This window comes from Oryctolagus cuniculus, chromosome 19 (genome assembly GCF_051225735.1).
Source record: "Oryctolagus cuniculus isolate XC-2025 breed Fujian yellow rabbit chromosome 19, ASM5122573v1, whole genome shotgun sequence".
In the NCBI taxonomy this organism is placed as follows: domain Eukaryota; kingdom Metazoa; phylum Chordata; class Mammalia; order Lagomorpha; family Leporidae; genus Oryctolagus; species Oryctolagus cuniculus.
Genome location: NC_142885.1, coordinates 17,712,934 through 17,738,364, shown reverse-complemented (window position 1 = coordinate 17,738,364; position 25,431 = coordinate 17,712,934). Strand labels below are relative to the sequence as shown.

At 46.2% G+C, this 25,431-nt stretch overlaps 1 protein-coding gene across 2 annotated transcripts in view; it reads right to left on the bottom strand.

Annotated features, from left to right (window-relative positions):
- BAZ1B (bromodomain adjacent to zinc finger domain 1B) overlaps positions 1–25,431 on the bottom strand; it is a 73,091-nt gene that overhangs the window by 21,710 nt on the left and 25,950 nt on the right. Inside the window, exons 5-10 of one of the 2 annotated variants that reach the window (XM_051835449.3) lie at positions 22,481–22,602; positions 18,769–18,966; positions 8,921–10,622; positions 3,880–4,018; positions 2,640–2,773; positions 379–481 (exon numbers count right to left, since the gene is read on the bottom strand). In XM_051835449.3, coding sequence (XP_051691409.3) covers positions 379–481; positions 2,640–2,773; positions 3,880–4,018; positions 8,921–10,622; positions 18,769–18,966; positions 22,481–22,602 — 2,398 coding nt within the window. Of the gene's footprint in view, positions 1–378; positions 482–2,639; positions 2,774–3,879; positions 4,019–8,920; positions 10,623–13,619; positions 13,692–18,768; positions 18,967–22,480; positions 22,603–25,431 lie in introns of those variants that run through there. The other variant, XM_089321985.1, reaches the window with a different exon arrangement.

Here is a 25,431-nt window from a genome sequence, read left to right as displayed (position 1 = left end):
GCCACAGACCAAAAGAGGCCCTCATGAAATCTCACCCCCGCCTCAAGAATGACAAGTGGCCACCCGCGCCACCCCAACCCTCACACACACGATTGATTCATAAATGTGCTCTAAACTCTGTACATTGCATCAAGCCATAAGCCATAAATGATTAATGAATTTGAGTTGACTGGGTTTGATTACGGGGAATGCTGAGTGCCTCTATCCTCAGGTTCAAGAGCGTAAAATCTTACCTACTGCACAAAGTTACATTACAGAGGGCAAAATCAAATTCCAAACCTTAGAGAAAACAAGTACCTTTTTACCACTTACTTATTTTGTAAATATTTTGTTAATGCTTAAAAGGAAGAAGAGCAACCAGATGAATGCTCACGTTACCATAGGTTCTGTCCTTGTTTGGGTATGGTGGTCTCCACAGCAATTTCTATTGCTGGTCCATGGGAATTCAAGTTGGCACTTTTGCCTAAGTTTGCTTTCTTATCTAAGAAAAATTTACACATTAGATTTAATAAAATAAATACTCAATTCTTAGTTTCAAACCTAAACAACACCCAATGCTGAAGTCAACAACAAATAAGAGACACTGTCTATTAGATCTATCCACGTGTATCTTAAATAACTTATACACAGTATGTTATCTGGGATGTAGATGGTCTCTGGCTGAAGACGGTTCCACTTCAGATTTTTTGACTTTGCAACGGTGTGAAAGCAGTAAACATTCAATATTCTGAACTCTTCCTGGGCTAGCATTTGTGCAGTGGGGGCAGCCGTGGAGCGAGCTGCAGCTCACAGCCAGCCAAGGGGTAAACAGTCGGTGCTCTCCAGTGTTATAAACTAGGATGCTCAGCACTTTGGGCATGTTAAATGCACGTCTGCCCAGGTATCTTCAGCTTAGGTTTACCAGGGCATAACTGCACTGGAAATCCAATAGCATCTGGTATCTGCTCTGTGCAAGTATAGCTAAAGAGCTGTACAGTTCAGAATTTCAAGAGTGCCGCCACTTAGAATGGAGAAGCATGGGGCAGGTGCTGTGGCATAGTGGGTAAAGCCACTGCCTGCAGTGCCAGCATCCCACATGGGCGCCGGTTCAAGTCCCGGCTGCTCCACTTCTGATCCAGCTCTCTGCTATGGCCTGGGAAAGCAGTGCAGGATGGCCTAAAGTCCTTGGGCCCTTGCGCCCCATGTGGGAGACCTGGAGAAAGCTCCTGGCTTTGGATCGGCCTAGCCCTGGCCGTTGCGGCCATTTGGGGAGTGAACCAGCAGATGGAAGACCTCTCTCTGCCTCTCTGTAACTCTGCTTTTAACTCTGCTTTTCAAATAAATAAATCTTTAAAAAAAAAAAAAAGAATGGAAAGGATGACTAACTTTATAGCAAAGCAAATAAAAGTAAAAAACCTTAAAAATAAATAAATTTTAAAAAGGAGACTTCTCAAAGAAATAATGTTCAAAGAAGAGTTGGCAGGAAATTCACTGATCGTCAATCCAGTGGTTCAACAGGGAGATGCTGGACAAGCACTGAAGACATTAACTTCTGAAGTGGAGGGGCCAGTCAGCAGCAGGAGCAGCAGGCAGGACGGCCGCGGCTCGGGACAGCCTGTCTCGTATCCAGGCGCCTCCACGCCGGCTCCAGCTGCCTGCTCACGTGCACCCGGGAGGCAGCAGGTGATGGCTCAGGCACCTGGGTCCCCGCCACACACTTGAGAGTCCCAGATGGAAGTTCCCAGCCCCCAGATTCAACCTAGCCCACCCCAGCTGTTGTGAGCATTTGGAAAGTGGACCACTGGATGGGAGCTGTCTGTCTCCCTCTTTCTCTCAAATACATAATGTTTAAAAAAATAAAGCGGAGGGAAGAACGTCTGAACCTGCCTTCCTGTCCCCCTTGAAACATCTACTAAAAAACTTCCAAGAGACAAAATTTGGAAAGTACTTCTATAAAATCTAAGTCCAAAGATCCTGACATGAAAGTTCTTTTCTCTCAAAACCATGCCTGGAACAAAGCTAACAACCAAACATTAATCTCCCTCTCTCGTTATCCAGCATCTCATATCCGCTCATCTCCCTCCATACATCGGGCTCAGGCAATAAAGAAATTTTGTGGGACAGCTGTAGTACGTGGGATGCATCCATCCCATATTAAGTCCTGACTACTCCGCTTCCAATCCAGCTTCCTGCTAATGCAAACCCTAGGAGGCAGCAACTGATGGCTTGAGTACTTGGGTCCCTGCCATGGCCCAAATGAGGCCCAGATTCAAGTTGGGGCTCTTTGGCTTCAGCCTGGTCCACTCTAGCCATCACAGTCATTTGGAGAGTAAACCAGCAGATGAAGATTCTGCCTTTCTGCGACTCTTCACCCCAGTCACACTGCCTCCACTGTACCACCCGCCCACTCTGTGATGGTGGGCAGGCGGCACACTCGCTAGGAACCTTTTCCCTGGCCGCTGATTTCATGCGGCCAGCCAGCGGCGCCAGAGCCGCAGCTCCCCGACAGCGCAGCAAGCGTGAGGGGAAACAGCCGAGTTCAGCAGTGCGCTGCGCTGTGGAGCGGACGCCTGGCAGGTGAGTCCTGACTCACTTTTGCCTTGCGATGGGTTAGGACGCAGCTCTATCAAGTCAGGGAGCATCTGGAGCGGACAACTTACTGCGGGGACAGGAATCCTCGTCAGGAGAGTCCGAGTGCTTCTTGCGGTGATGGTTGAATCGGTAGTCAATGCTGTCATGTACCCAGCCCTTCTCAATGAACAATCCTGGAACTTCGTCTGAGAAGAGCCAGTATCTACAAACCACAACCACACGTTAGTCAGGACTGCGGGACGACTGCGCGTGTCACAGAGCCTCACGGACCATTCACAACCACAGACAGGAACGCTCTCTTTGCTCAAAATTCAACAGACACCAACCACAGGGGAAAGCGAAGGATACTACATTTTCTGCAGTCTGAGACTCATATAATGTCTGTAACTTTTATAACATCTAGTATTTCTCTGTCTTTAGGTTCCATGTAATGTATACCTTTAAAATAATTAACAATATTAAAGTGTTGGTCGACACTATATTTGGTCGACATTTCTCTTATTTTATGCGTTTTATTTGAAAGGCAGACAGGGCCGGCACCGCGGCTCAATAGGCTAACCCTCCGCCTGCGGTGCCGGCACACCGGGTTCTAGTCCTGGTCGGGGTGCCGGATTCTGTCCCGGTTGCCCCTCTTCCAGGCCAGCTCTCTGCTGTGGCCAGGGAGTGCAGTGGAAGATGGCCCAAGTGCTTGGGCCCTGCACCCCATGGGAGACCAGGAAAAGTACCTGGCTCCTGCCTTTGGATCGGCGCACTGCGCCGGCCGTGGCAGCCATTGGAGGATTGAACCAACGGCAAAGGAAGACCTTTCTCTCTGTCTCTCTCTCTCACTGTCCGCTCTGTCAAAAAAAAAATAAATAAATAAATAAATAAGAGAGGCAGACAGACAGGTATCTCCCATTTACTGGTTCATTTCCCAAATGCATATAATGGCCGGACCTGGACCAGGCCAAAGTCACAAGCTGGGAGGTCAACCCAGGTCTCCCACATGGGTGGCAGGTACCCAATCATAGGAGTCGTCACCTACCAACCCAGAGTGAGAATTAGCAAGAAGCTGGGATCTGGAACAGAGACAGGACTTAAAGCCACACACTCCAATGTGGGACACAGTGTCTGCCCCTATATAACATAAGTTTCAGACCTGTGGTATCTTCAAAGGGTAATTTTGCTACCCTAACATTCAGCAGTTAATATTCAGTAAATGTGTGATAAGCACTTCTGTCTCCAAACAGATCTGGGAAACTCAGCAGGAGCACGACACAGTTTCATGACTAATAACGTAAGACAGAGCAGCTATGCTTAGTAACTGACCTGTTATGGTTTCGATCGGTGCCAATAGGAGTTCTGCGCATGACGAGCTTCGCCTTGGCGATACCTTCCTGGAAAGCCTTTTCGGCAGCTGCTTTGTGCTTCCGTATCCGTTCTTCTTCAGCCTCCCGCTCTAGTTTGACTGTTGAAGACAAAAGAAGACTTATTTTTTCCTAATAACGCCACTCTTACAAATTAAGACATACAGTGAAAAGTGCCAGATCCTTTCTCTCCAAAACTTAACTTCCGGTTAAGACATTTTAAACAACCCTGGTGACATTTCCTAACAGTCGATAAAATGGAACACTTTTAGACAAATATAATCACAGGATCCTCCAAAAGACCATGATGAATAAAACAGTTATTTCAAAAATGAACCATATTTCAGTCCTCAGGAATCAGACAGCTACTCAGCTCAATAGCTTTGATGACAAGAAAAAAGAACTGAGAAAACAAGGGCAAGGAAGCACCTGTGGATCATACTTAATGTACTCGGAATATCACTTTTCTACACTGTTCAGCAAATTACTACTGCTAATAGGAAAACACTTTCATCAGTCACTGCATGGGTTTATTTCACTTCCCTAAACAAAAGCCTGTAATCTTGCCTTCAAACTGTCTCTACAACTGTCACAGACTTTAATACTGCAGAGAGTACTGATTTAAAATGCCAGGTGTTTTTTTGTTGTTGTTGTTTTGTTTTTGACAGATAAGAGTTAGACAGAGAAAGACAGAGAGAAAGGTCTTCCTTCTGTTGGTTAACCCCCCAAATGGCCACAACAGCCGGAGCTACACCAATCTGAAACCAGGAGCCAGGTGCTTCCTCCTGGTCTCCCATGCCGGTGCAGGGGCCCAAGTACTTGCGCCATCTTCCACTGCCCTCTCGGGCCATAGCAGAGAGCTGGACTGGAAGAGGCGCAACCGGGACTAGAACCCGGCACCCATATGGGATGCTGGCGCCACAGGCAGAGGATTAACCAAGTGAGCCGCGGCACTGGCCCCAACAATGCCAGGATTTTTAATCCTTAACCCTCTACTGAGGTAACAACTACAGTATTATTGAGGATCTGGACAGTGCCATCTGTCTAAAGCTATTACTTTCAAAAATTAAAAAAAAAATACTATTTTAGTATTATATTAATCTCACCTTTAATAAAGTTTGCTAATGATATTGTATGATTGTCAAGAATGAAGGTAAATGATACAAAGAGACTCAGAGTAATGGCCGCTTCTCAATCAAAGAAAAACTCATTTTCCTGGGGCCGGTGCCATGGTGTAATAGGTTAAATCTCCACCTGTGGCACCAGTAACCCATATGGGCACTGCTTCAAGTCCCAGCCGCTCCACTTCCAATCCAGATCCCTGTTAGTGTGCCTAGAAAACAGCAGAAGCTGGCCCAAGTCTTTGGATCCCTGCACTCTCGTGGGAGACCCAGAAGCAGCTCTTGGCTCCTGGCTTCAGATGAGCCTAGCTCCGGCCATTGTGGCCACCTGGGGAATGAACCAGCAGATGGAAGACCTCTCTGTGTGTCTCTAAAATAAAGAAATAAATAAATCTTTTAAAAAAAAAATTCCAAAATTTAGCCCAGTGTCCTCCTCTCACACTGGAGTACCCGGTTCAATACCAGATTCCAGATTCCTGAGACTGCAAATCCTTGGATGCAGTGGTAATGGCTCATATAGCTGGTTCTGCCACCCACTCTGAGATCCCAGGTCCAGACATTTGAGGAGTGAACTAGCAAACGGATACAAGCTCTGTCTCTCTTTCAAATAAATAAAACTTAAAAAAAAAAAAAAAGAAAAGAAACGAAACGAAACGAAACTCACAGAACTGAAGGAGACCCAGAATAACCAAAATAATCTTGACAAAGGGAAAGTTGAGAAAGGAACTCTTCTCTATTTCTAAAGTTACTAGAGCATATAGTCATAGAGAACACACTAAAATTCATAGTCCACAAATAAACTGAAGTGCCTAATAGTTAAGTAATTTTTGACTCAGGCACCAAAATCATTCCACGAAGGAAAAGATTGTGTGTGTGTGTGTGTTTTTTTTTTTGGACAGGCAGAGTTAGACAGTGAGAGAGAGACAGAGACAAAGGTCTTCCTTCCGTTGGTTCACCCCCCAAATGGCCGCTACGGCCAGAGCTGCACCAATCCAAAGCCAGGAGCCAGGTACTTATCCTGGTCTCCCACACGGGTGCAGGGCCCAAGTACTTGGGCCATCCTCCACTGCCCTCCTGGGCCACAGGAGAGAGCTGGACTGGAAGAGGAGCAACCGGGACAGAACCGGCGCCCTAACCAGGACTAGAACCCGGGGTACTGGCGCTGCAGTTGGAGGATTAGCCTAGTGAGCCACAGCGCCAGCCAGGATAGAGTTTTTAACAGATGATGCTGGGACAAAAGGACAGCATCAGGACTGGCACATGGCGTATAAGGTTAAGCCTCCTCTGGCAGTGCTGGCATTCTACATGGGTGCCAGTTCCAGTCCTGGCTGCTCCTAGGCTAACATGCCTAGGAAAGCAGCAGAAGATGGCCCCAGTGCTTGGGCCCCTGCACCCCTGAGGGATACCTGGATGGAGCTCCTGGCTCCTGGCTTTGGCCTGGCCCAGACCCAGCCATTGTGGCCATTTGGGGAGTAAACCAGTAGATGAAAGTTCTATCTCTCCCTTCCTCTATCTGTAAATCTGCCATTCAAATAAATAAATAAATCTTTAAAAGGAAAAAGAGTGGACAGGAAGCTTCTTCACCTTTCAAATAAATAAAATAAAAACTAAAAATATAAACAAATAGGCCGGCGCTGCGGCTCACTAGGCTAATCCTCCGCCTAGCGGCGCCGGCACACCAGGTTCCAGTCCCGGTTGGGGCGCCGGATTCTGTCCCGGTTGCTCCTCTTCCAGGCCAGCTCTCTGCTGTGGCCAGGGAGTGCAGTGGAGGATGGCCCAGGTGCTTGGGCCCTGCACCCCATGGGAGACCAGGAAAAGCACCTGGCTCCTGGCTCCTGGCATCGGATCAGCGCGGTGCGCCGGCTGTGGCGGCCATTGGAGGGTGAACCAACGGCAAAGGAAGACCTTTCTCTCTGTCTCTCTCTCTCACTGTCCGCTCTGCCTGTCAAAAAAATAAATAAAAAAATATATAAACAAATAACAGGCAAAAGATCTGAATTAACATTTCTCCAAATAAATGGCCACTAGCACATGAAACAATGCTTAGTAGTCACCAAGTAACCACAAATCAAAAGCACATGAGATATTAATTCACACCCACTAGGATGGTAAGAACTCGAAAGTCAGATAGTGTCAAGTGCTGGTAAGGATGGAGGAATCAGAACATTTCTGCACTGCTGGTAGGGATATACGACTATACAACCCTCTTGCGAACAGCCTAGCCTGTCAGCTCCTGAAATGACCACATGACCAATTCCATTCCTAGGTATTCACCCAAGAGAAACGAAAATATATACCCCCAAAACAAACTTGTACGTAAATGTCCATAGCAGCATTATCCGTAAAAGCCAAAAGGTGGGAAATAACCTAAACGTTCTTCATCGGATGAATAAATAAGATACCATGCAGCCCAACAATGGGCTACCACTCAGCCCCAGAAAGGAGTACTGACGCAGCCCGTAGCATGATGAGGTCAAAGTAGTGACGCAGGCCATAGCATGACAAGGTCAAAGACGACAGACAGGCCGCCGCCGCGGCTCACTAGGCTAATCCTCCGCCTAGCGGCGCCGGCACACCGGGTTCTAGTCCCGGTCGGGGCGCCGGATTCTGTCCCGGTTGCCCCTCTTCCAGGCCAGCCCTCTGCTGTGGCCAGGGAGTGCAGTGGAGGATGGCCCAGGTGCTTGGGTCCTGCACCCCATGGGAGACCAGGAAAAGCACCTGGCTCCTGGCTCCTGCCATCGGATCAGCGCGGTGCGCCGGCCGCAGCGCGCCGGCCGCGGCGGCCATTGGAGGGTGAACCAACGGCAAAAGGAAGACCTTTCTCTCTGTCTCTCTCTCTCACTGTCCACTCTGCCTGTCAAAAAAAATAAATAAAAAAAAAAAAAAAAAAAAAAAAAAAAAGACGACAGACACACAAGCCATGTATTCTGTGGTTCCACTCAAAGAGACAGCCAGAACATGTAAGTCCACAGAAACAGAGAGCAGACCGGGCGGCTGACAGGAGCTGGGGGCTTCTGGGGTGATGAGAATGTTTGAGAACTAGGCAGAGATGGTCTTTCTAAACTGGCTTCCTTAATGTGACATGTTTTACGTGCTACAACGTGAACAAACCTTGGAAACCGGCTATGTGAAAGAAGCCAGTCACAAAAAAACAACATTTATTATATGAGTCTTGCATAGGAGAAGTCTAGAACAGGCAATCCACAGAGACAGAAAGCAGACGGGTGGTGGCTTCTGGCTTGGGGAGGATGGGTGGATGGTTGACACCCAAGGACACGGGTTGTTCTTTTTAGGTTAAAAAAAAAAATAGACATAAAATTACTACAGTAATGGTTATACATATCTGTGAATTTATTAAGAAACAGTGAATTAATTATACACAATAGATGAATGAATGTTATGGTATGCAAATTATTTCTTGATAATGCTGTTTTTATAAATGTTTGGATTTGATGTGGTCATGAAAGCTCAAAATTTCTACGTCTCTTAAACATTATTAAGGGAGGGGACTATCTGAAGTGGTGACTATGCTTGGGGCTTCAAATAACTTGTCATTCAGGTGCCACAACTGTTACCAAGCACCAAGTGAGGCGTGGGTAAGTAGCTTGCCAAGGCCTACAGCCAAGGCCCAGCAGGTCACGGTGTTGCTTCCACTATGCCCACCTGTGGACTTGGTCCTCCCCTGAACCCAGAAGGATGCCACCATCACAGGAACGCATCATTAGCTGCAGAGTGCCGGGCTGAACACTCCCACTAAGAGACACATCTGCTGGTGCTGGGTTACCACCCGGAAGTGGACAGTTGTGACACACACAGACCCTGCCACACCTTGGTCAGTCCCTCCGTTTACAACGCCTGCCCGGCCCCCACACGACAATTTACCTTTCATCTCTCTTTCCTGGATTTCCCGTTCCTTCTTAGCTTGCATGGCAAGCAGCCTTCTGCTCTTCACAGCACTAATCATGTCTTCAGCTTCCGTATCTACTGGGGGCTCTAACTTCACAACCTCTTTCTTCCTGTCAGTTTTGCCTAACCCGTTCTCCTCCTTTCCATTTTCTTTATTTCTGGCTTCCATTTCTTTCCGCTTCTGCTTCTCTGCTCTCTTCTTGTCATTCTCCTCCTTCAGCACAGCAAGCCGCTCCTTCCACAGCTCCGCCGACATCTGCTGCCTGGTCTCCATGTGGTCTTGCACCGAGTACGTCATGAGGATCCGGTGGCACAGCGCTGTCAGGATCTGCAGCTTCTCTTCTGACGTTAGCTCAAAGAACTCAGACGTCTCCAGCTTCTCCAGGAACTCATCCTGCACTTCATTGTCCTCAAACTGCGCGGAGTCTTTGTTGTCATCTGCGTCGGAGCCCTCGCTTTCCTCCTGAACGTCAGATCTGCGCAAGCAGAGCCGTACCAGCTCTGAAACGGAATGCAGGGTCAGAGGGATCTCGGACAGCTTCATTCCCAATTCGCCATAGTCCTCCGCGATCTCGTCCTGTAACAAGGTCTGCAGGAGGATGACCAACACTCTGTTCAGGTACAGAAAGCCACCCTTGTCTGCACTCAAGGCTTCCATAAGGGACACGGCAGTAATGGGGTACTGAGCATCAGGTAAGAGCAGCCCAGAGTAACAACTCAGGAACTCCACCACCAGGGCCACGTCCCCAAAGAGTGTGTTGGGCAGTCCTTCGGGGGTATCCACTAATCTAAATGCTGGGAGGCTTTTGCCAGTTAGCTCTTGGTCCTCATACCGCTTCTGTTTCTCTAACTTCTCAAGCATTTCCTTCTCCCTCCGTTCTTTGGCTTTCTCCTTCAACCTTTCTTTCAGCTCCTCGCGTTTCTTTTTCAAATACTCTTTCCGCTGCTCCTCAGACATTGAGGCCCACCTCTTCTTGTGCTCCAGAAGCTCGTAGCGTTTCTGGACGATGCTGCGCAGCTCCTCCGGGAGCCGCGCTCTGTCCTCGCTGGAGAGGAGGCGGGCTGTTTTGGAGATGACACAGGACAGGGCGCTCTTCTTGTCCTCCCTGTCTTTGTTTTCTTTGTAGTAGGCAATGAGGTGCAGGGCGGCAGGAGGCAGGTGCTTATGGGGTTTAGTAGTGGACCTTGGCGCGCCCCCAGAATTCCTTGGGGCTCGTGTCATCTTCTGAGTGCCTTTCGCCATATCCAACAGAGTCATCTGCTTCATTTTGGTTTTAGGAGTCTTTAAGCCCTTTTTGGGAGATTTGGAATTTCCTGTGGATTTCTGTCCATTGAGGATGCCTTTGCTTCTGCCCTTGGCCTTCAAAGGCTTGTCACTGTGCTTCCCTTGTTTCTTGGTGGGCGGGCCTTTCTTAGGAATGTGAAAGTTAGCATGCAGCTTGTTGGGGGACATCATCTTCATCATTTCTTCTAGATGTTCTTCTGGAGATTTGGAATTTTTTGAGTTCTTGACTTTGAGTGGCGAGCCATTCAAAGATTTCTTCAAGTGTACATGACACCATAACTTAGGATTTAGTGGTGAACTGAGAGACGAATTATCAGTCTTGGATTTCTTTGAAGGCTTCCTGTCTGGGGATCCAGTATTCTTTCTCTTAGTAGAAGGATTGAGAGTCATATACTAGAATTTAAAATAGGAGCAAAATTAATTTTAAAAAGTAATTCAAAGCAGCAGTATGTAAGCCCTCTTTCCCCAGCTATCAGGTAAAGCTACAAGTTCATTTGTCCATAGACACTGTGTCCCTGAAAAAGCAGACATAAATGTTAACTAATGCTTTTGCCACACCAATAAAAAATTCCCTTGCTACCTACACTTAAAAGTCAATATGCTGATGTTAGGCATTTTGCTACGCAACTAGCTGTCTGTAAATACATCAGTGATCATTAAATATTTAAATGACATCTGTGAACCCTTTCCCCCCAAACTACACACAATTACAGAGTCTGTCCATGGACCCCAATTAGGAATGCCTGCCTCTAGGTAATAGTAGTTAACCAAGGGGTGTAAAAAGTACTGCTCTTGAAACAGATCTTGAAAAAAATTATTTCCATTCTTTAAACTTTAGTTCCAATTTGAGACAGCTTATAAGAAAAAGGCAAGGCCGGCGGCGCGGCTCACTAGGCTAATCCTCCGCCTTGTGGCGCTGGCACACCGGGTTCTAGTCCTGGTCGGGGCGCCGGATTCTGTCCCGGTTGCCCCTCTTCCAGGCCAGCTCTCTGCTATGGCCCGGGAGTGCAGCGGAGGATGGCCTAAGTGCTTGGGCCCTGCACCCCATGGGAGACCAGGATAAGTACCTGGCTCCTGCCATAAGATCAGCGCGGTGCGCCGGCCGCGGTGGCCATTGGAGGGTTAACCAACGGCAAAAAGGAAGACCTTTCTCTCTGTCTCTCTCTCTCACTGTCCACTCTGCCTGTCAAAAAAAAAATAAAAATAAATAAAAGAAAAATAAAGAAAAAGGCAAACTAAGTGTTTCTGCCTAATTCTGGGCATATTTCCCTATTAAACATCTCAGCCAGTGTCACAACAACATGATCACTGCTCACAAAGAAAGGAAAACTCCTGACCCTGGTCTCCTCCCGGTCCTCTCCCCGCACCTCAACGACTCATTCATTACAGCTCTCCAAATGACCGCACTGACTTCTGTACTTCTCTCTGAATGCCGCCCAGATCCTTCCAGCTCTCTTGCTCTAGTTTCCCACTGTGCAGCCCACAGCCTCAAGTTCATCCATCTGATCACACCTGCCCCAGACTTGCCCCCTTCTTTACTAGGATTCAATTCCAGCCAATCACTGTAGCGAACCTCTCCTGAACCTAGTTTCCTTCTCGTTCTTGCTCTAGTTCATCTACTGAGAAAAACTATGAATTCAAGTACCTCACACTCTATGTACTGTGGTCTGCATGTGCTCAGTCTAACACTGCTAGAGAAAAGATGTAATGACTGCGATGAGTGGCCAGGTGCCTTGGCTGGGCGTTCCTGACCACTCAGCACTCACGGGACTTCCTTCACTCCCACTGCTCCAGACACACAGCGACTGGCTCCTCAAACCTCCCTGCCTTGCCTCCTTCATATAAACATTTAATAAGGTAGACCTGGTCCATCTGCCAATATACCGCTGCTTACTATGTGTATTAAAACAAAAACAAAAACAAACAAAAAAACCACTATCTTCGGTGCTTTAAAGAATATAATTATGAAGAAAAAAGCTGGCAGGTAAAACGCAGACTAAATGAAATTGCTAAGCAACACAGAGTGTAGATATTTCAGAAAACACTTTGCTTTCAAGTGATTAGGAGGAAGACCAGGTAACCTTCCAAATACTTGATTTCCACTACCAGAGAGAAACAGGTAAGCGCCAGACTTAACAAGAAGGGACTAACTTGTAAAGAGCAACATGTACAGGAAGTCAGGAGGCAGGGGTAGGACCAGCTAATAAAAGATGAGAATGCAGCCCAGGGAACAGCTGGTGGTCACTGACCATGAAATCACGAGCCCCTGAGAAAGGTTACAGGAAAAGAGCTTAGGTGAAGTAAATCCAAGAATTCACACAGAGGAGCACCTATACTCGCGTCAGGGGTCATGCAGACTGCAGTGGTAAATTTGGATTAGGAACTGAAACATTAAGGATATGACCCACAGAAATCGCACAGAGCCAAGGTAACAGAACACAGCGGGGAGAGAGAGGTCTCCACTGAGTAGGCCAGACTGCCTAATCCCTCTTCTGGCTGAATTTTCTAACTTTAAATTGCCCTTTAAGACCCGGATGGAGTTCCAGACTCCTGGCTTCCCCAATTGTTCCAACCATTTGGAGAGTGAAATGGGAACAGGAGCTCTCTCTGTTTTTCCTTCTCTCTGTTACTCTGCTTTTCATATAAATGAATCTTTAAAAAATAAATTATAGGCAAGTACAGGTTACTGTTTCGTGGGCTATTTTCACTGCCTGACTAAAACTGGATGTTCTGTTCACCTCTAACCCTCTGGACGGGCTGACACCGAGGTACTTCTACAGCCATGCAGAGCACCAATTCTATCCATGACTCGGGAGTCTCGTCCAGAGGCACAACTTCCCAGTCCGGTTCCCCAGAACTGAACTTCACAAAACGTTAAAAAGACTAAGCAAAGAGAGCTTCTTAGGGATCCCGTCACTGACCGCAACACAGAGGTGGATCCACCACCAGCCTACGTGATGGGAGCTCAAGGTGTATGAGGGCCTCCCCAAGTTCACCGTCCTCTCTGCTGCCGTGGAATGCCGCCAGTGCAGCGCTCAGTCACCAGTCACACACGTATTTAAGTTACCCTGAGATGAAATTTATCTCGGAAAAGGAAACTAATGGGAGGCAAAGTTTCCTGTGCACTATCTTAAGCAGATCTATTCTAAGTGGCATACTCTTCAATTTACTGATTACATTTACTGATTCTATTAAAAATCACTCATATTTAGAATAAAGTTCTTTAAACTTCTTCAACCTAGAAGCACAGTCTTATGAAGAAATGATACAAGAAGGAGGCAGATGGCTCAGCCACAAGAGGGTCTAGCAACCCATTTTTATTTATGAGGTGTGTTTCTGCCAAGCCACACCACATAATTGTTTTATTGAAAATGAAAGAAAAGAACTCACCCAACCCCCTCCCAACAGGCCGGCTCCCGGTGTGAGCAGTCCTCCAGTAACTGGATCATCTCAGCATGGGGCATGCTGGGCAGTCACAGCCAAATGGGAGCCGGCGTGGCTGGACTCAGGGGGATCTGAAAAAGTATAAAACCACTTATGTGCTAAGGGTCTCCCCTGTACCCCTCTCAGCACAAGTAAATCTACAAGACCAGTGGATAAGGAAGGAGAAGAGAAGACGGGACACTCAGACCATTAGCACCAACATGTTTTAGCAAAGGTCCTTCCTAATTGCCGAAAAGGAAGAATGCGGACTGTCTCTGGGCACGGGGGAACACAGGGCATACACAATTTCCATCTGGCCCTGACCCAGACACACCTCCACTACGTCTAAAGGAAGCTACGGTTCTTGAGATAAGGTAAAATTGAAATAGTTATTTGAAGTAGCTCGATGAGGTGCTGAATTTAACTTCAGTAAGCAGTATAATCTAGCAGCAAAACAAAATTAGAAAACTTCGGCAATGCATATTGATTCTTTTTTAAAATATTTTTAACCAACACAAAGTAATTATACATATTTATGGAGTACGGTATGGCACTGCAATACAGGTACACAGCGTGTGATGATAAGAACAAGGGAACTGACAACTATCACCTCTTTGTGTTGAGGACATTCAAAAATTCTATTAGACTTTTTAAAGTAGTCAATTAATTGTTCCCAGCCATGGTTACCTTACTGTGCCCCATACCATTAGAAGTAATTCCCTGTCTCACTGCAGCCCTGCACCCTCAACCCTCCCTCCCTCACCCCTGCCCAATCTCTGGTGCCACTATTCTAGTCTCTACTTCGTTGAGATCAACTTTAGCTTCTACTTCCAATTCTTGTTAAGTCTTATTCACCCAGCAACACATGAGGAATCTGACGACAACATTCAGAGTGCGCTTATCTCCATCTCTACACACCATAATCAGCAAATTCGTGGAATTAAAACACTTTTAATTGTTTTAAAAATAATCTAACTTATAAAGTACATCTGCACATAAACAAACTTCAGGAGCCAAAATTTATTTAAAGAAAATCTTAAGGCTATGAACACTACTCGAAACACCCAGTATTCGGACAAGAAAGAAATGTCTTAAAACATGTAATAGGGGCTGCCAATGTGGCACAGTAGGTTAATCCTCCACCTGCAGCAACGGCATCCCATATGGGCACTGGTTCAAGTCCTGGCTGCTCCACCAGGGGAGGCTCCTGGCTCCTGATCGGCATAGCTCTGGGGGTTGTGGCCATCTGGGGAGTGAGCTAACAGATGGAAGACCTCTCTTTGCCTCTCAAATAAATAAGTAAATCTAAAAAAAAAAAAAAAAACAACAACAACAACAACAACCCACAAATGCTCCCTCATCACCCTCACACTGGGCCCTATTCAGGTAATACTCCAACCCCTCTAAGTAACCTGCCTCTTCCACCGGCTACGCCCTCCCCAAGGCTCCCTTCCTAAAACTGCTCACAATTTGGTTCCTTGATCCATGCCTCAGCCCTGTCTACAGGAAATGTATTCAGCAGTAAGGTAGAACGTTACATTGTACCAAAAATCAGAGGAGAGAGAGAAAACCTTCTTCACCTTTGGGATGGGCAGATCATCTGTGATTAACTTTAATCCTTAAAGTATCATTTTAAATAATGAAAGGATCCTGGACGGTGCTGTGGTGCAGGTTAATCCTTCACCTGTGGCAGCACCGGCATCCCATATGGGCGCCAGTTCTGGTCCCGGCTGCTCCTCTTTGCATCTAGCTCTCTGGTGTGGCCTGGGAGGGCAGTGGAGGATGGCCCAAGTCCTTGGGCTCCTGCACCTGCGTGGGAGACCGGGAGAAAGCTCCTGGCTCCTGGCTTCAGATAGGTGCAGCTCCAGCCATTGTAACCATGTGGGGAGTGAACCAGCGGGTGGAAGACCTTTCTCTCTGTCTCTCGCTCACTGTAACTCTACCTCTTAAATAAATAAATAAGTAACATCTTTAAAAATAAATAAAATAACAGAAGGATCCAAAGCACTGTCTCATGACCAGCTACTCATCTTGTGCTATATCCTACCTTAAGATGTCAAAATCCTTTAAGAAAACTAATTTTATGAAAAGGAAAAATGGGTTGGCGCTGTGGCATAGTGGGTAAAGACATCGCCTGCAGTGCCAGCATCCCAAAAAACAGTGCCGGTTCAAGACCCACTGTTCTACTTCCGATCCAGCTCTCTGCTATGGCCTGGGAGGGCAGTAGAAGATGGCCCAAGTCCTTGAGCCCCTGCACCCATGTGGGAGACCCAGGGGAGGCTCCTGACTCCTGGCCTCAGATCGACACAGCTCTGGCCATTGCATTCATCCAGGGGGTGAACCAGCGGATGAATAGAAGACCTCTCTGCCTCTGCCTCTCTGTAACTCTGCCTTTCAAATAAATAAATAAATCTTTAAAAAAAGGAAAAACACGCCATGTATGCAAAACACAGGAGACCATCAGTGAACTAACAGTATTTTAGGACAAGAAATCAGGGTTTAAGTACATGCCCTTCACTTCACAGAGTGGTATTTTACATGACTCAATTCTCTATCTGCTTTCCTGTAGCAGTTTAGTCTAAGCGAGCTTACACTGCCCAGGCTCAAGCTGAATAATTTAAATCCTTATTAGAAATTTCCAGCAGGTGATGCCTTCAGAAGCTGCCTTTCCAGCTCTAAGTTACAGAATTCTAAGCTCTGCCTCTTACAAAAAGTGTTATCAGCTTTTTGTCCTAATAAACCAGAAAAATCTTTTACTCATAAATGACAGTCTATCATGGTACTCACATACCTGAATCACTAAAATACACAGAAGATAGCTGTAAGATTTAAGAAGAGGAAAATATTTATCAATGGTGGGTGTGTGGCCCAGTGGTTAAGTCTGCTCAAGATGCTCACATCCCATGTAAGAGTGCCTGGTTCAAGTCCAGCCACTCTACCTCCAATTCAGGTTCCTGAGCGGCAGCAGGTGACTGCTCAAGTACTTGGATCTGGGCCACCCACCTGGGAGACCTGGACAGAGGTCCTGGCTTCAACCTGACTCAGCCATGACTCCTGCAGGCATTTGGGCAGTAAATCTGAGGATGAAAATTTTCTTCTGTCCATCTCTTGTCATTTTACATTTCAAATTAATCAATCAATCTTTAAAAAAAGGAAAGAGGGCCCAGTGTTGTAGTGTAGTGGATAAAGCTGTCACTTACGATGCTGGCATCCTATATGAGAGCAAATTTGAGCCCCAGCTGCTCCATTTCCTACCAGCCCCCTGCTAATGTGCCTGGGAAAATAGCAGAAGGTGGTCCAAGGCCCCTGCACCCATGTGGGAGACCCAGAAGAAACTCCTGGCTATTGGCTTCAGCCTGGCCCACCCGGTCAGTTGCACCCGTTTGGGAAGTGAACCAGTGGATGGAAGATCTGTCTCTCTCTCTCCCCTGACCCCTCTGTTAACTATGCATTTCAAATAAATAAATCTTAGAAAAGAAAAAAAATTATTGCTGGAGAAAACCTGAAATGCAAAGGAAATAAGAAACACAGAAAACCTAGAACAATGCTTTGGTTCCTGTCATTTTATTTTGTGTTGATCCTAATTAGATTAGGTCTCAAATTCCCCATCTGTAAAGTAAGATTAACATAAAACACTACAATATCATAAATATGTTCTGAGAACAAATGTGACAATTAGAGGGGAAAGAATCACTCAAGAGAGATATGCCAGGCTTCCTACTAAGCTGTCACAGAAAGTGATACATATTTCAGGTTCTTTTCAAGGCTGCCAGTGAATCTGATCACCTTGTCTGACACACAAAATCAGTTTTCATCTTTAGGAATTGGTTTGCAAAGTACTTTTTGAGAGGCTGGCGCTGTGGCGTAGTTAGCTAAGCCTCTGCCTACGGTGCCGGGCATCCCATATGGGTACCGGTTCCAGTCCCGGCTGCTCCTCTTCTGATACAGCTCCCTGCTAATGTGTCTGGGAAAGCAGTGGAAGATGGCCCATAGTGCTTGGGCTCCTGCACCCACATGGAAGACCAGGAAGAAGCTCCTGGCTCCTGATCGGTCCAGCTCCAGCTGTTGCAGCCATTTGGGGAGTGAACCAGAGGAAGGAAGACCTTTCTGTCTCTCTCTCTGTAACTCTCTCAAATAAGTAAAACCTTTAAAAAACAACAAAAAAGTATTTTCTACATGTATACCATACCTTATTCCAAAAAGTATTTGAAGCCAAAAATGTACATGCATGTACTTTTATTTAACTGTACAAAGTAAAAAACTAGGGGAGTTATTCAATGTGGCCTCTCCCCTGCCAACCCCACATTACAGTCTATATTAATTAGATGTATCTGGAATTTTTTTTTTTTTTTTTTTTTTTTACAGGCAGAGTGGACAGTGAGAGAGAGAGACAGAGAGAGAAAGGTCTTCCTTTGCCGTTGGTTCACCCTCCAATGGCCGCCGCTGCAGCCGGCGCACCGCGCTGATCCGATGGCAGGAGCCAGGAGCCAGGTGCTTTTCCTGGTCTCCCATGGGGTGCAGGGCCCAAGCACTTGGGCCATCCTCCACTGCACTCCCTGGCCATAGCAGAGAGCTGGCCTGGAAGAGGGGCAACCGGGACAGAATCCGGCGCCCTGACCGGGACTAGAACCCGGTGTGCTGGCGCCGCAAGGTGGAGGATTAGCCTATTGAGCCACGGCGCCGGCCTGTATCTGGAAATTTTTTAAATTTATTATTTTTTTGACACAGTGGCTAAAATACTGCTTGGGATGTTGACACCCCGTACTGGCATGTCTTCCAAGTCACAGTGCCACTCTGATCCCAGGTCCCTGCTAATGCACCCTGGGAGGCAGCAGTGATGGCTCAAGTACTTGGGTCCCTGCCACCCACATGGGAGATCTGGACTGAGTTTCAGGCTGTTGGCCTCAACTGGCCCAGTGGCAAACACTGCAGGCACTGGCAGAGTGAACCAGCAGATAGAAGGGGGGCTGATCTCTGTCTCTCTGACTTCCAAATAGTATGAAAAAGTAAGAGTTCAAAACCTGCTGTCAATCTAATCCTACTGGAGCCATTGGAGAAAACAGAGTCATCTAACAGTGCTTTATCATACTGTCCAAAAAATTAGCAGTGATCTTACCTTATATGGGTCGAGCAGAAAGTCACTGAACTTGCTAGGCAAAGAATATTTCTTCACCAACTCATCTTCTACAACCCAAGGTGCATTTTCACCAGTACCAGCTCGTAATGCATTATGCCGTATAAAGTACCGAAGTATCTCCTTATTTGGTGGGCGCTCTGTACGAACCAAGCTGTCTGCTGGCACATTGCTGATGATCTAGGTGAACAAATATAAATAACTCACCACCAGATCAAAAACAATTAACCATTGAAATAAAAATATCTGTTCTTCCAGAAAAAAAAATCACAATTCCATCTACAAAACAGGGTTACAAATTAGAAGACAACGTGGAATGATAGTTACAAATGAAAACTCAAAGATATCCCTAAGGGAGACAGACATTGTGGTACAGGGAGTTAAGTTGCTGCTTAACTACTTACTCTGCTTCTAACCCAGCACCCCATTAATACATTCTGGGATGCAACAGATCGAGGCTAAGTGCAGGAGGCTCTACCGCCCACGTCGGGGACCAGGATGAAGCTCCAAGCTCTTAGACTCAGCCCAGCCCAGCCTTTATTATTACAGGCATTTGGGGAATGAACCAGGAGATGGATGATCTTTCTTTCTCTCCACTCTGCCTTTGAAGCAAATTAAAACAAACAAATAAATAAAAAATAAAAAAAAGACATCCCTAGGCAATATGTTCTAAAAATGAAAATATCCTTGAACCAGCAACTCCTCATTAAAAGTTTATCTTTGGAGGGGTGGTATTGTGGTGTACCAGATAAAGCTGCTGCCTGCGATGCAAGAATCCCATACAGACACCAGTTTGAGTCCCCGCTGCTTCACTTCCGATCCAGCTCCCTCATAATGTGCTTGGGAAAGCAGTGGAAGATGGCCCAAGTCCTTGGGCCCGTGTACCCACGTGGGAGACTCAGAAGAAGCTCCCGGCTTCGGTCTGGCCAAGCCCTAACCGCTGTACCATCCAGACAGTGAATCAATGGATGGAAGATCTCTCCCTCTCTCTCTCTCTAACTGTGCCTTTCTTTACTGTAAGATTTATTTATTTATCTCAAAGTCAGAGTTACACAGAGAAAAGGAGAGGCAGAAAGAGAGAGGGCTTCCATCTGTTGGTTCATTCCCCAATTAGTCCCAGGAGCTTCTTCCAGGTCTCCCACGCGGGTGCAGGGGCCCAAGGCCTTGGGCTATCTTTTACTGCTTTCCCAGGCCATAGCAGAGAACTAGATTGGAAGTGGAGCAGCTGGGTCTTGAATCGGTGCCCATATGGGATGCCGGCACTGTAGGCGGCAGCTTTACCTGCTATGACACAGCACCGGCCCTTAACTGTGCATTTCAAATAAATTAAAAAGTTTATCTTTGGGGGGCCAGTGCTATGGCATAGTAGGTTAATCCTCCGCCTGCAGTGCCTGCATCCCATATAGGCACCGGTTCTAGTCCCAACTGCTCCTCTTCCAGTCCAGCTCTCTGCTGTGGCCCGGGAGGGCAGTGGAGGATGGCCCAAGTGCATGGGCCCCTGCACCCACATGGGAGACCCAGAAGAAGCTCCTGGCTCCTGGCTTCGGATCGGCGCAGCTCCAGCCATTGCGGCCATTTGGGGAGTGAACCAGGGGATGGAAGACCTTTCTGTCGGAGTCTCCCTCAGTCTGTAACTCTACCTCTCAAATAAATAAATAAATAAAATCTTTTTTAAAAATGTGTCTTTGGGAGTAGGCATTTGGTGAAGCGGTTAATCACCACCTGGGATACTCACATCCCACACTGGGATGCCAGGGCTGAACACCAGCTCCTTCACTTCTGACCCGGACTCCCCCTAAATACCGGCAGCGCCCTGGAACACAGCAGTGGTGGCTCAGGTGCTGGGCCCCGGTCACCCATGGGGGAGACCCAGAGGGAGTTCCTTTCCTGCTCCTGGCTTCAGGCTGGCCCAGCCCCGGCTGTTACAAGCATTTAGGGATTGGCCGGCGCCGCGGCTCACTAGGCTAATCCTCCGCCTAGCGGCACCGGCACACCAGGTTCTAGTCCCGGTCGGGGCGCCGGATTCTGTCCCGGTTGCCCCTCTTCCAGGCCAGCCCTCTGCTGTGGCCAGGGAGTGCAGTGGAGGATGGCCCAGGTGCTTGGGCCCTGCACCCATGGGAGACCAGGAAAAGCACCTGGCTCCTGGCTCCTGCCATCGGATCAGCGCGGTGCGCCGGCCGCCATTGGAGGGTGAACCAACGGCAAAAGAAGACCTTTCTCTCTGTCTCTCTCTCTCACTGTCCACTCTGCCTGTCAAAAAATAAAAAAAATAAATAAAAAAAAAATAAACAAGCATTTAGGGATTAAGCCAGAGGATGGAAGATCTATTTATATTCCCTATCACTCTGTAATTCTGCCTTTCAAATAAAAAATAAATAAATTCTTTAAAAATAAATAAATTTTTAAAAGTAAACTAAGAGCTGACAACCATTCACCAATGTCTACATTCACCAATGTCTCTGAATACAGGACTACAGATCATTACTCTTTTTTCTTGTTTGCAGTTTCTATTTTCCTAATCAATATTTACTAAGCAAAACCATTCACACTCATCAATTAAGAATATGAGTAATAATTAGGAAAGTGGCTCAGATTCTTCACCATGTTTTAATGAGCTACCCTGCTGAATAAGACATAGAAAAAGATTCATGAGAAACTGTATGAATAATATTCAGTTTTCAAATGTAAAGAAAACCTAACAAGCTAACCATGTCTTCAGATCACTAGCTATAAAACAAGTGACTCAGAATGGACCAAGGCTTGACAAATTCTGAGGTAGGAGTAAAAAAACAATACAAATGAAGCAAAAGAACTGAGTTTTATAAACCCTTTTCAATCTCATTTACTAAATTAGGAACTTTAATAGGGCTACTAAACTTTCCAGGGTTTAGTTATTTCTTCTTATGAAATGGTTCTCTATGAACAGCCCTCCACATCCAGCGTCTTACCCCTTCTCTTTCTGGTTATAAGATTCTATACAGAGGGGCCGCCTGCAGTGCCGGCATCCCATATGGGCACAGGTTTGAGTCCTGGCTGCTGCACTTCTGATCCAGCTCTCTGCTATGGCCTGGGAAAGCAGTAGAAGATGGCTCAAGTGCTTGGGCCCCTGCACCCACATGGGAGACCTGGAAAAAGCTCCTGGCTTCAGATCGGCACAGCTCTCTCTCTGCCTCTCCTCTCTGTGTGTAACTCTGACTTTCAAATAAATAAATAAATCCTTTAAAAAAAAAAAAAAAAGGAATAGTAGGTTAAGCCTCCATCTGCAGTGCCGGCATCCCTGTTTGAGCACTGGTTAGAGTCCCAGCTGCTCCATTTCCAATCCAGCTCTCTGCTAATGGTCTGGAAAAGCAGTAGAAGACAGTCCAAGTGCTTGGACCCCTGCACCCGGAAGAAGCACCAGGATCCTGACATCGGGCTGGCCCAGCTCTGACCGTTGTGGCCATCTGGGTAGTGAACCAGCAGATGGAAGACCTCTCTCTTTCTGTCTGTAACTCTGCCTCTCAAATAAATAAATATTAAAAAAAGAAAAAGAAAGAAAATTTAACTTAAAGTTCTAACTATTAAGACTAGAAACACGCTGTACAAAGATTCACTGACATCTCTCTTCAGCACATTTTCTCTAGGAAAATCAACTCTATGATATTTTCTTAAACATCTACAGATCTAAGAGGTTTACCATCAAGTGCCAACCCACCTTATCTTCATTTTGTAGCTTCACATCATATTTGTGAGGCAAAAACTTTGGCGGAGCCCATTTTCTTTCTCCTTTTTTTAATGAAGTGGGAAGTTTACGTGGAGATCTACGAGCTCTGTCATCTACTCAAATAAAAAGAAAAGTAGTGAAAACAAATTCTTTAGATTCTATTCATTCATTCACAGTAACTTTACTGAACAGCAGGCAATGGGTGATGTGGCCTAAATATGAACCCCAATGTCCTTAACTTCAAAGTCTACTGGGGGGAATAACAGGTAAATGATGACAATGTAATGTGGTAAGCACTGCCACAGAGGTTAACAAAGAAAAATCTGTGAGTGTAGGAAAGGAATACCTAATTCAGTGTGGGAGGCTGGTGGGAAAGACCCAGGTGGCATGATTTGTCCAGAGACTGTAAGCACGGAGTATGGATGAACACAACATGTGGAACAGGCAAAATCAGTCCACAGAGGTCAGGCAGCCAAGGCCAGATGAGACAGCATGCATCTCCCACTTCACGAGACTGGAATGTGTCTTGTGAACACTGGGAATCATGGAAGAACTGTTTATCTACCTTGATGTGCATTTTGGAAAGATCAGTGTAAAGGAACAATATGAAAATAACAATTCCAGGTGAAGCTAGAAGTTAAAATAGGGAGGGAAACTGAAGATTTATCACAAGGCACAAAGCTAAACTTCTCAGTAAGTATAGCTAGAATGGAGAAAGAGTGAGTCAAGAGGTACAGTATTTAGGAAATAGACTTGGAGACCAATCAGATGTGGGTGTGGTAAAGCTTCCAAGTTTTCAGCCGTAGGGATTGAGTAGACGATGGTACCGTCATTAACCCAAGTGAGAGAATGCACCAGTAACAGCAGGGCTCCTGTTTACCTGCCTTGTGAGGACAAGAAGGGGTGAGATCATTGATCAGTTTAGCTTTCTATGTGTGACTGAGCTGCCTGTAAGACATACTAGTGAAGAAAGATCTAGAGTTAGGAAGACATCGGACCCAGGGGTGGGCATTGTGGCACAGGTTAAGCCACTGCCTGGTGCGCTTGCATCCTCTATCAGAATGCCCATTCAGAATCCCAGCTACTGTGCACCTCCAACCCAGCTTTCTGTTAATGCACACTCCGCGAGCCAGCAGGGGCTGGCTCAAATATCCAGGTAGGAGACCTGGATGGAGTTCCAGGAGGCTTCAGACTAGACTAGTCCCAGAAATTGTGGCTTTTGGAAAGTAAACCAGCAGTTGGAATCTCTCCCGGTGTCTCTCTGCTACTCTGCCTTTCAAACAAATAAATGCATAAAAAAATAAAAACAAAAACAACTGACTGAGGCTTGGGAACCATCTACATACAGATAAGAGTTAAACTGAGGGCGTGAACAGCATGTAGACTGAAAAATAAAAAGGGAGTGAGCAGAATTTTATGAAAAAAATCTAAGAGATGACAGGAAAAAATAGCTGAAGAACTACGAGAAACAGGATCACATAAGCTTAAAGATACAGAAATGAATACCAGTGTTAAACGTAAGAAAACAGTAGAACACAGAGAAATCTCTTATTTAGCAATTTGGAAGTCACCTGTAAGTATATTAGGAATTGTTTCAGGAGTAAAGAGGCAGAAGTTAGACCCAAAAGCATAAGGAATAAAATGATCTTAAGTAAGAAAAGATTAATCTTCTCAAGGATCTTGACTTGAATGAATGGGATAGACAACACGATCAGGAGGACTCTGTTATTCTTTTTAGAAAATGAGACTCTGTTGGTAAGTTTATACTTCCCCAGAAAACATTCAGAATACGTCATAACACTAATTCCTTAGCCCACCCACCACCCTCTTCACAACTGGCAATACTACAGCCCAAAAAACAAAACTAAGGATAGAACACACTAAAGAAGTCAAAGTCTAAAACTTGGGAGTTCCTAGTGTATTTCAGGTATATAACGAGGGTAACACAACATTGTCATTCCAATATGATACTAGAAGTGTTAAAAGACAATCAGGGACCAGCTCTGTGGCATCGTGGGTAAAGCTGCCACCTGCAGTGTCAGCATCCCATATGGATGCCGGTTCGAGTCCTGGTTGCTCCATTTCCCATCCAGCTCCCTGCTAATGTGCCTGGGAAAACAGAGGAGGATGGCCCAACTTCGTGGGCCCTTGTTCCCACATGGGAGACCTGGAAGAAGCTCCTGGCTTCGGCCTGGCCCACCTCCAGCCATTGAGGCCATTTGGGGAGTGAACCAGCGGACAGAAGACCTCTCTCTCTGTTTTTACCTCTCTCTGTAACTGTCCTTCAAATAAATAAATCTTTTAAAAAAAAGTGTCTTTAAGAAAAGAAAATCAGCCAAGTTCTAATCAAAACGTTCTAATAAAAACATCAACCACAAGGAATTACTAGTAATGCTCATATTATAAAACTTCAGTATCGGAAAGAAAGTAGAAAACACCAATATTAACATTCATAACACAGAGCAGAAAACAAAACCAAGTATCAACTGGAACAGATCAGCCACAATGGCCACCTCAGAAGTTTCCTCCAAACTGTGATAAAGTCCCTCAAAAACATCTGCACGTGTGCAGAACATCCAGAAAGACACAGAGCAGAATGGAAGCCAGACGACACAACATTCACACCCACATCCTGTTAACAGGTAAATATGGAGGTAAAATGACTTGATTCTCCATAACACTCGTGAGGAGAGGAATCAGTATGAACCAAATATTTTACATACTTGTGTTTCTGTGACACAAGGAATCTAGTCTAAACTCAATTACACAATTCTTAAAACTGAAGGCTGGCCGGCGCCGGCGGCTCACTAGGCTAATCCTCCGCCTTGCGGCGCCAGCACATCAGGTTCTAGTCCCGGTCGGGGCGCTGGATTCTGTCCCAGTTGCCCCTCAAAGCCATTATATTAGCCAACAGGGGTTAGAGTAACTGGTACCTCTGATGT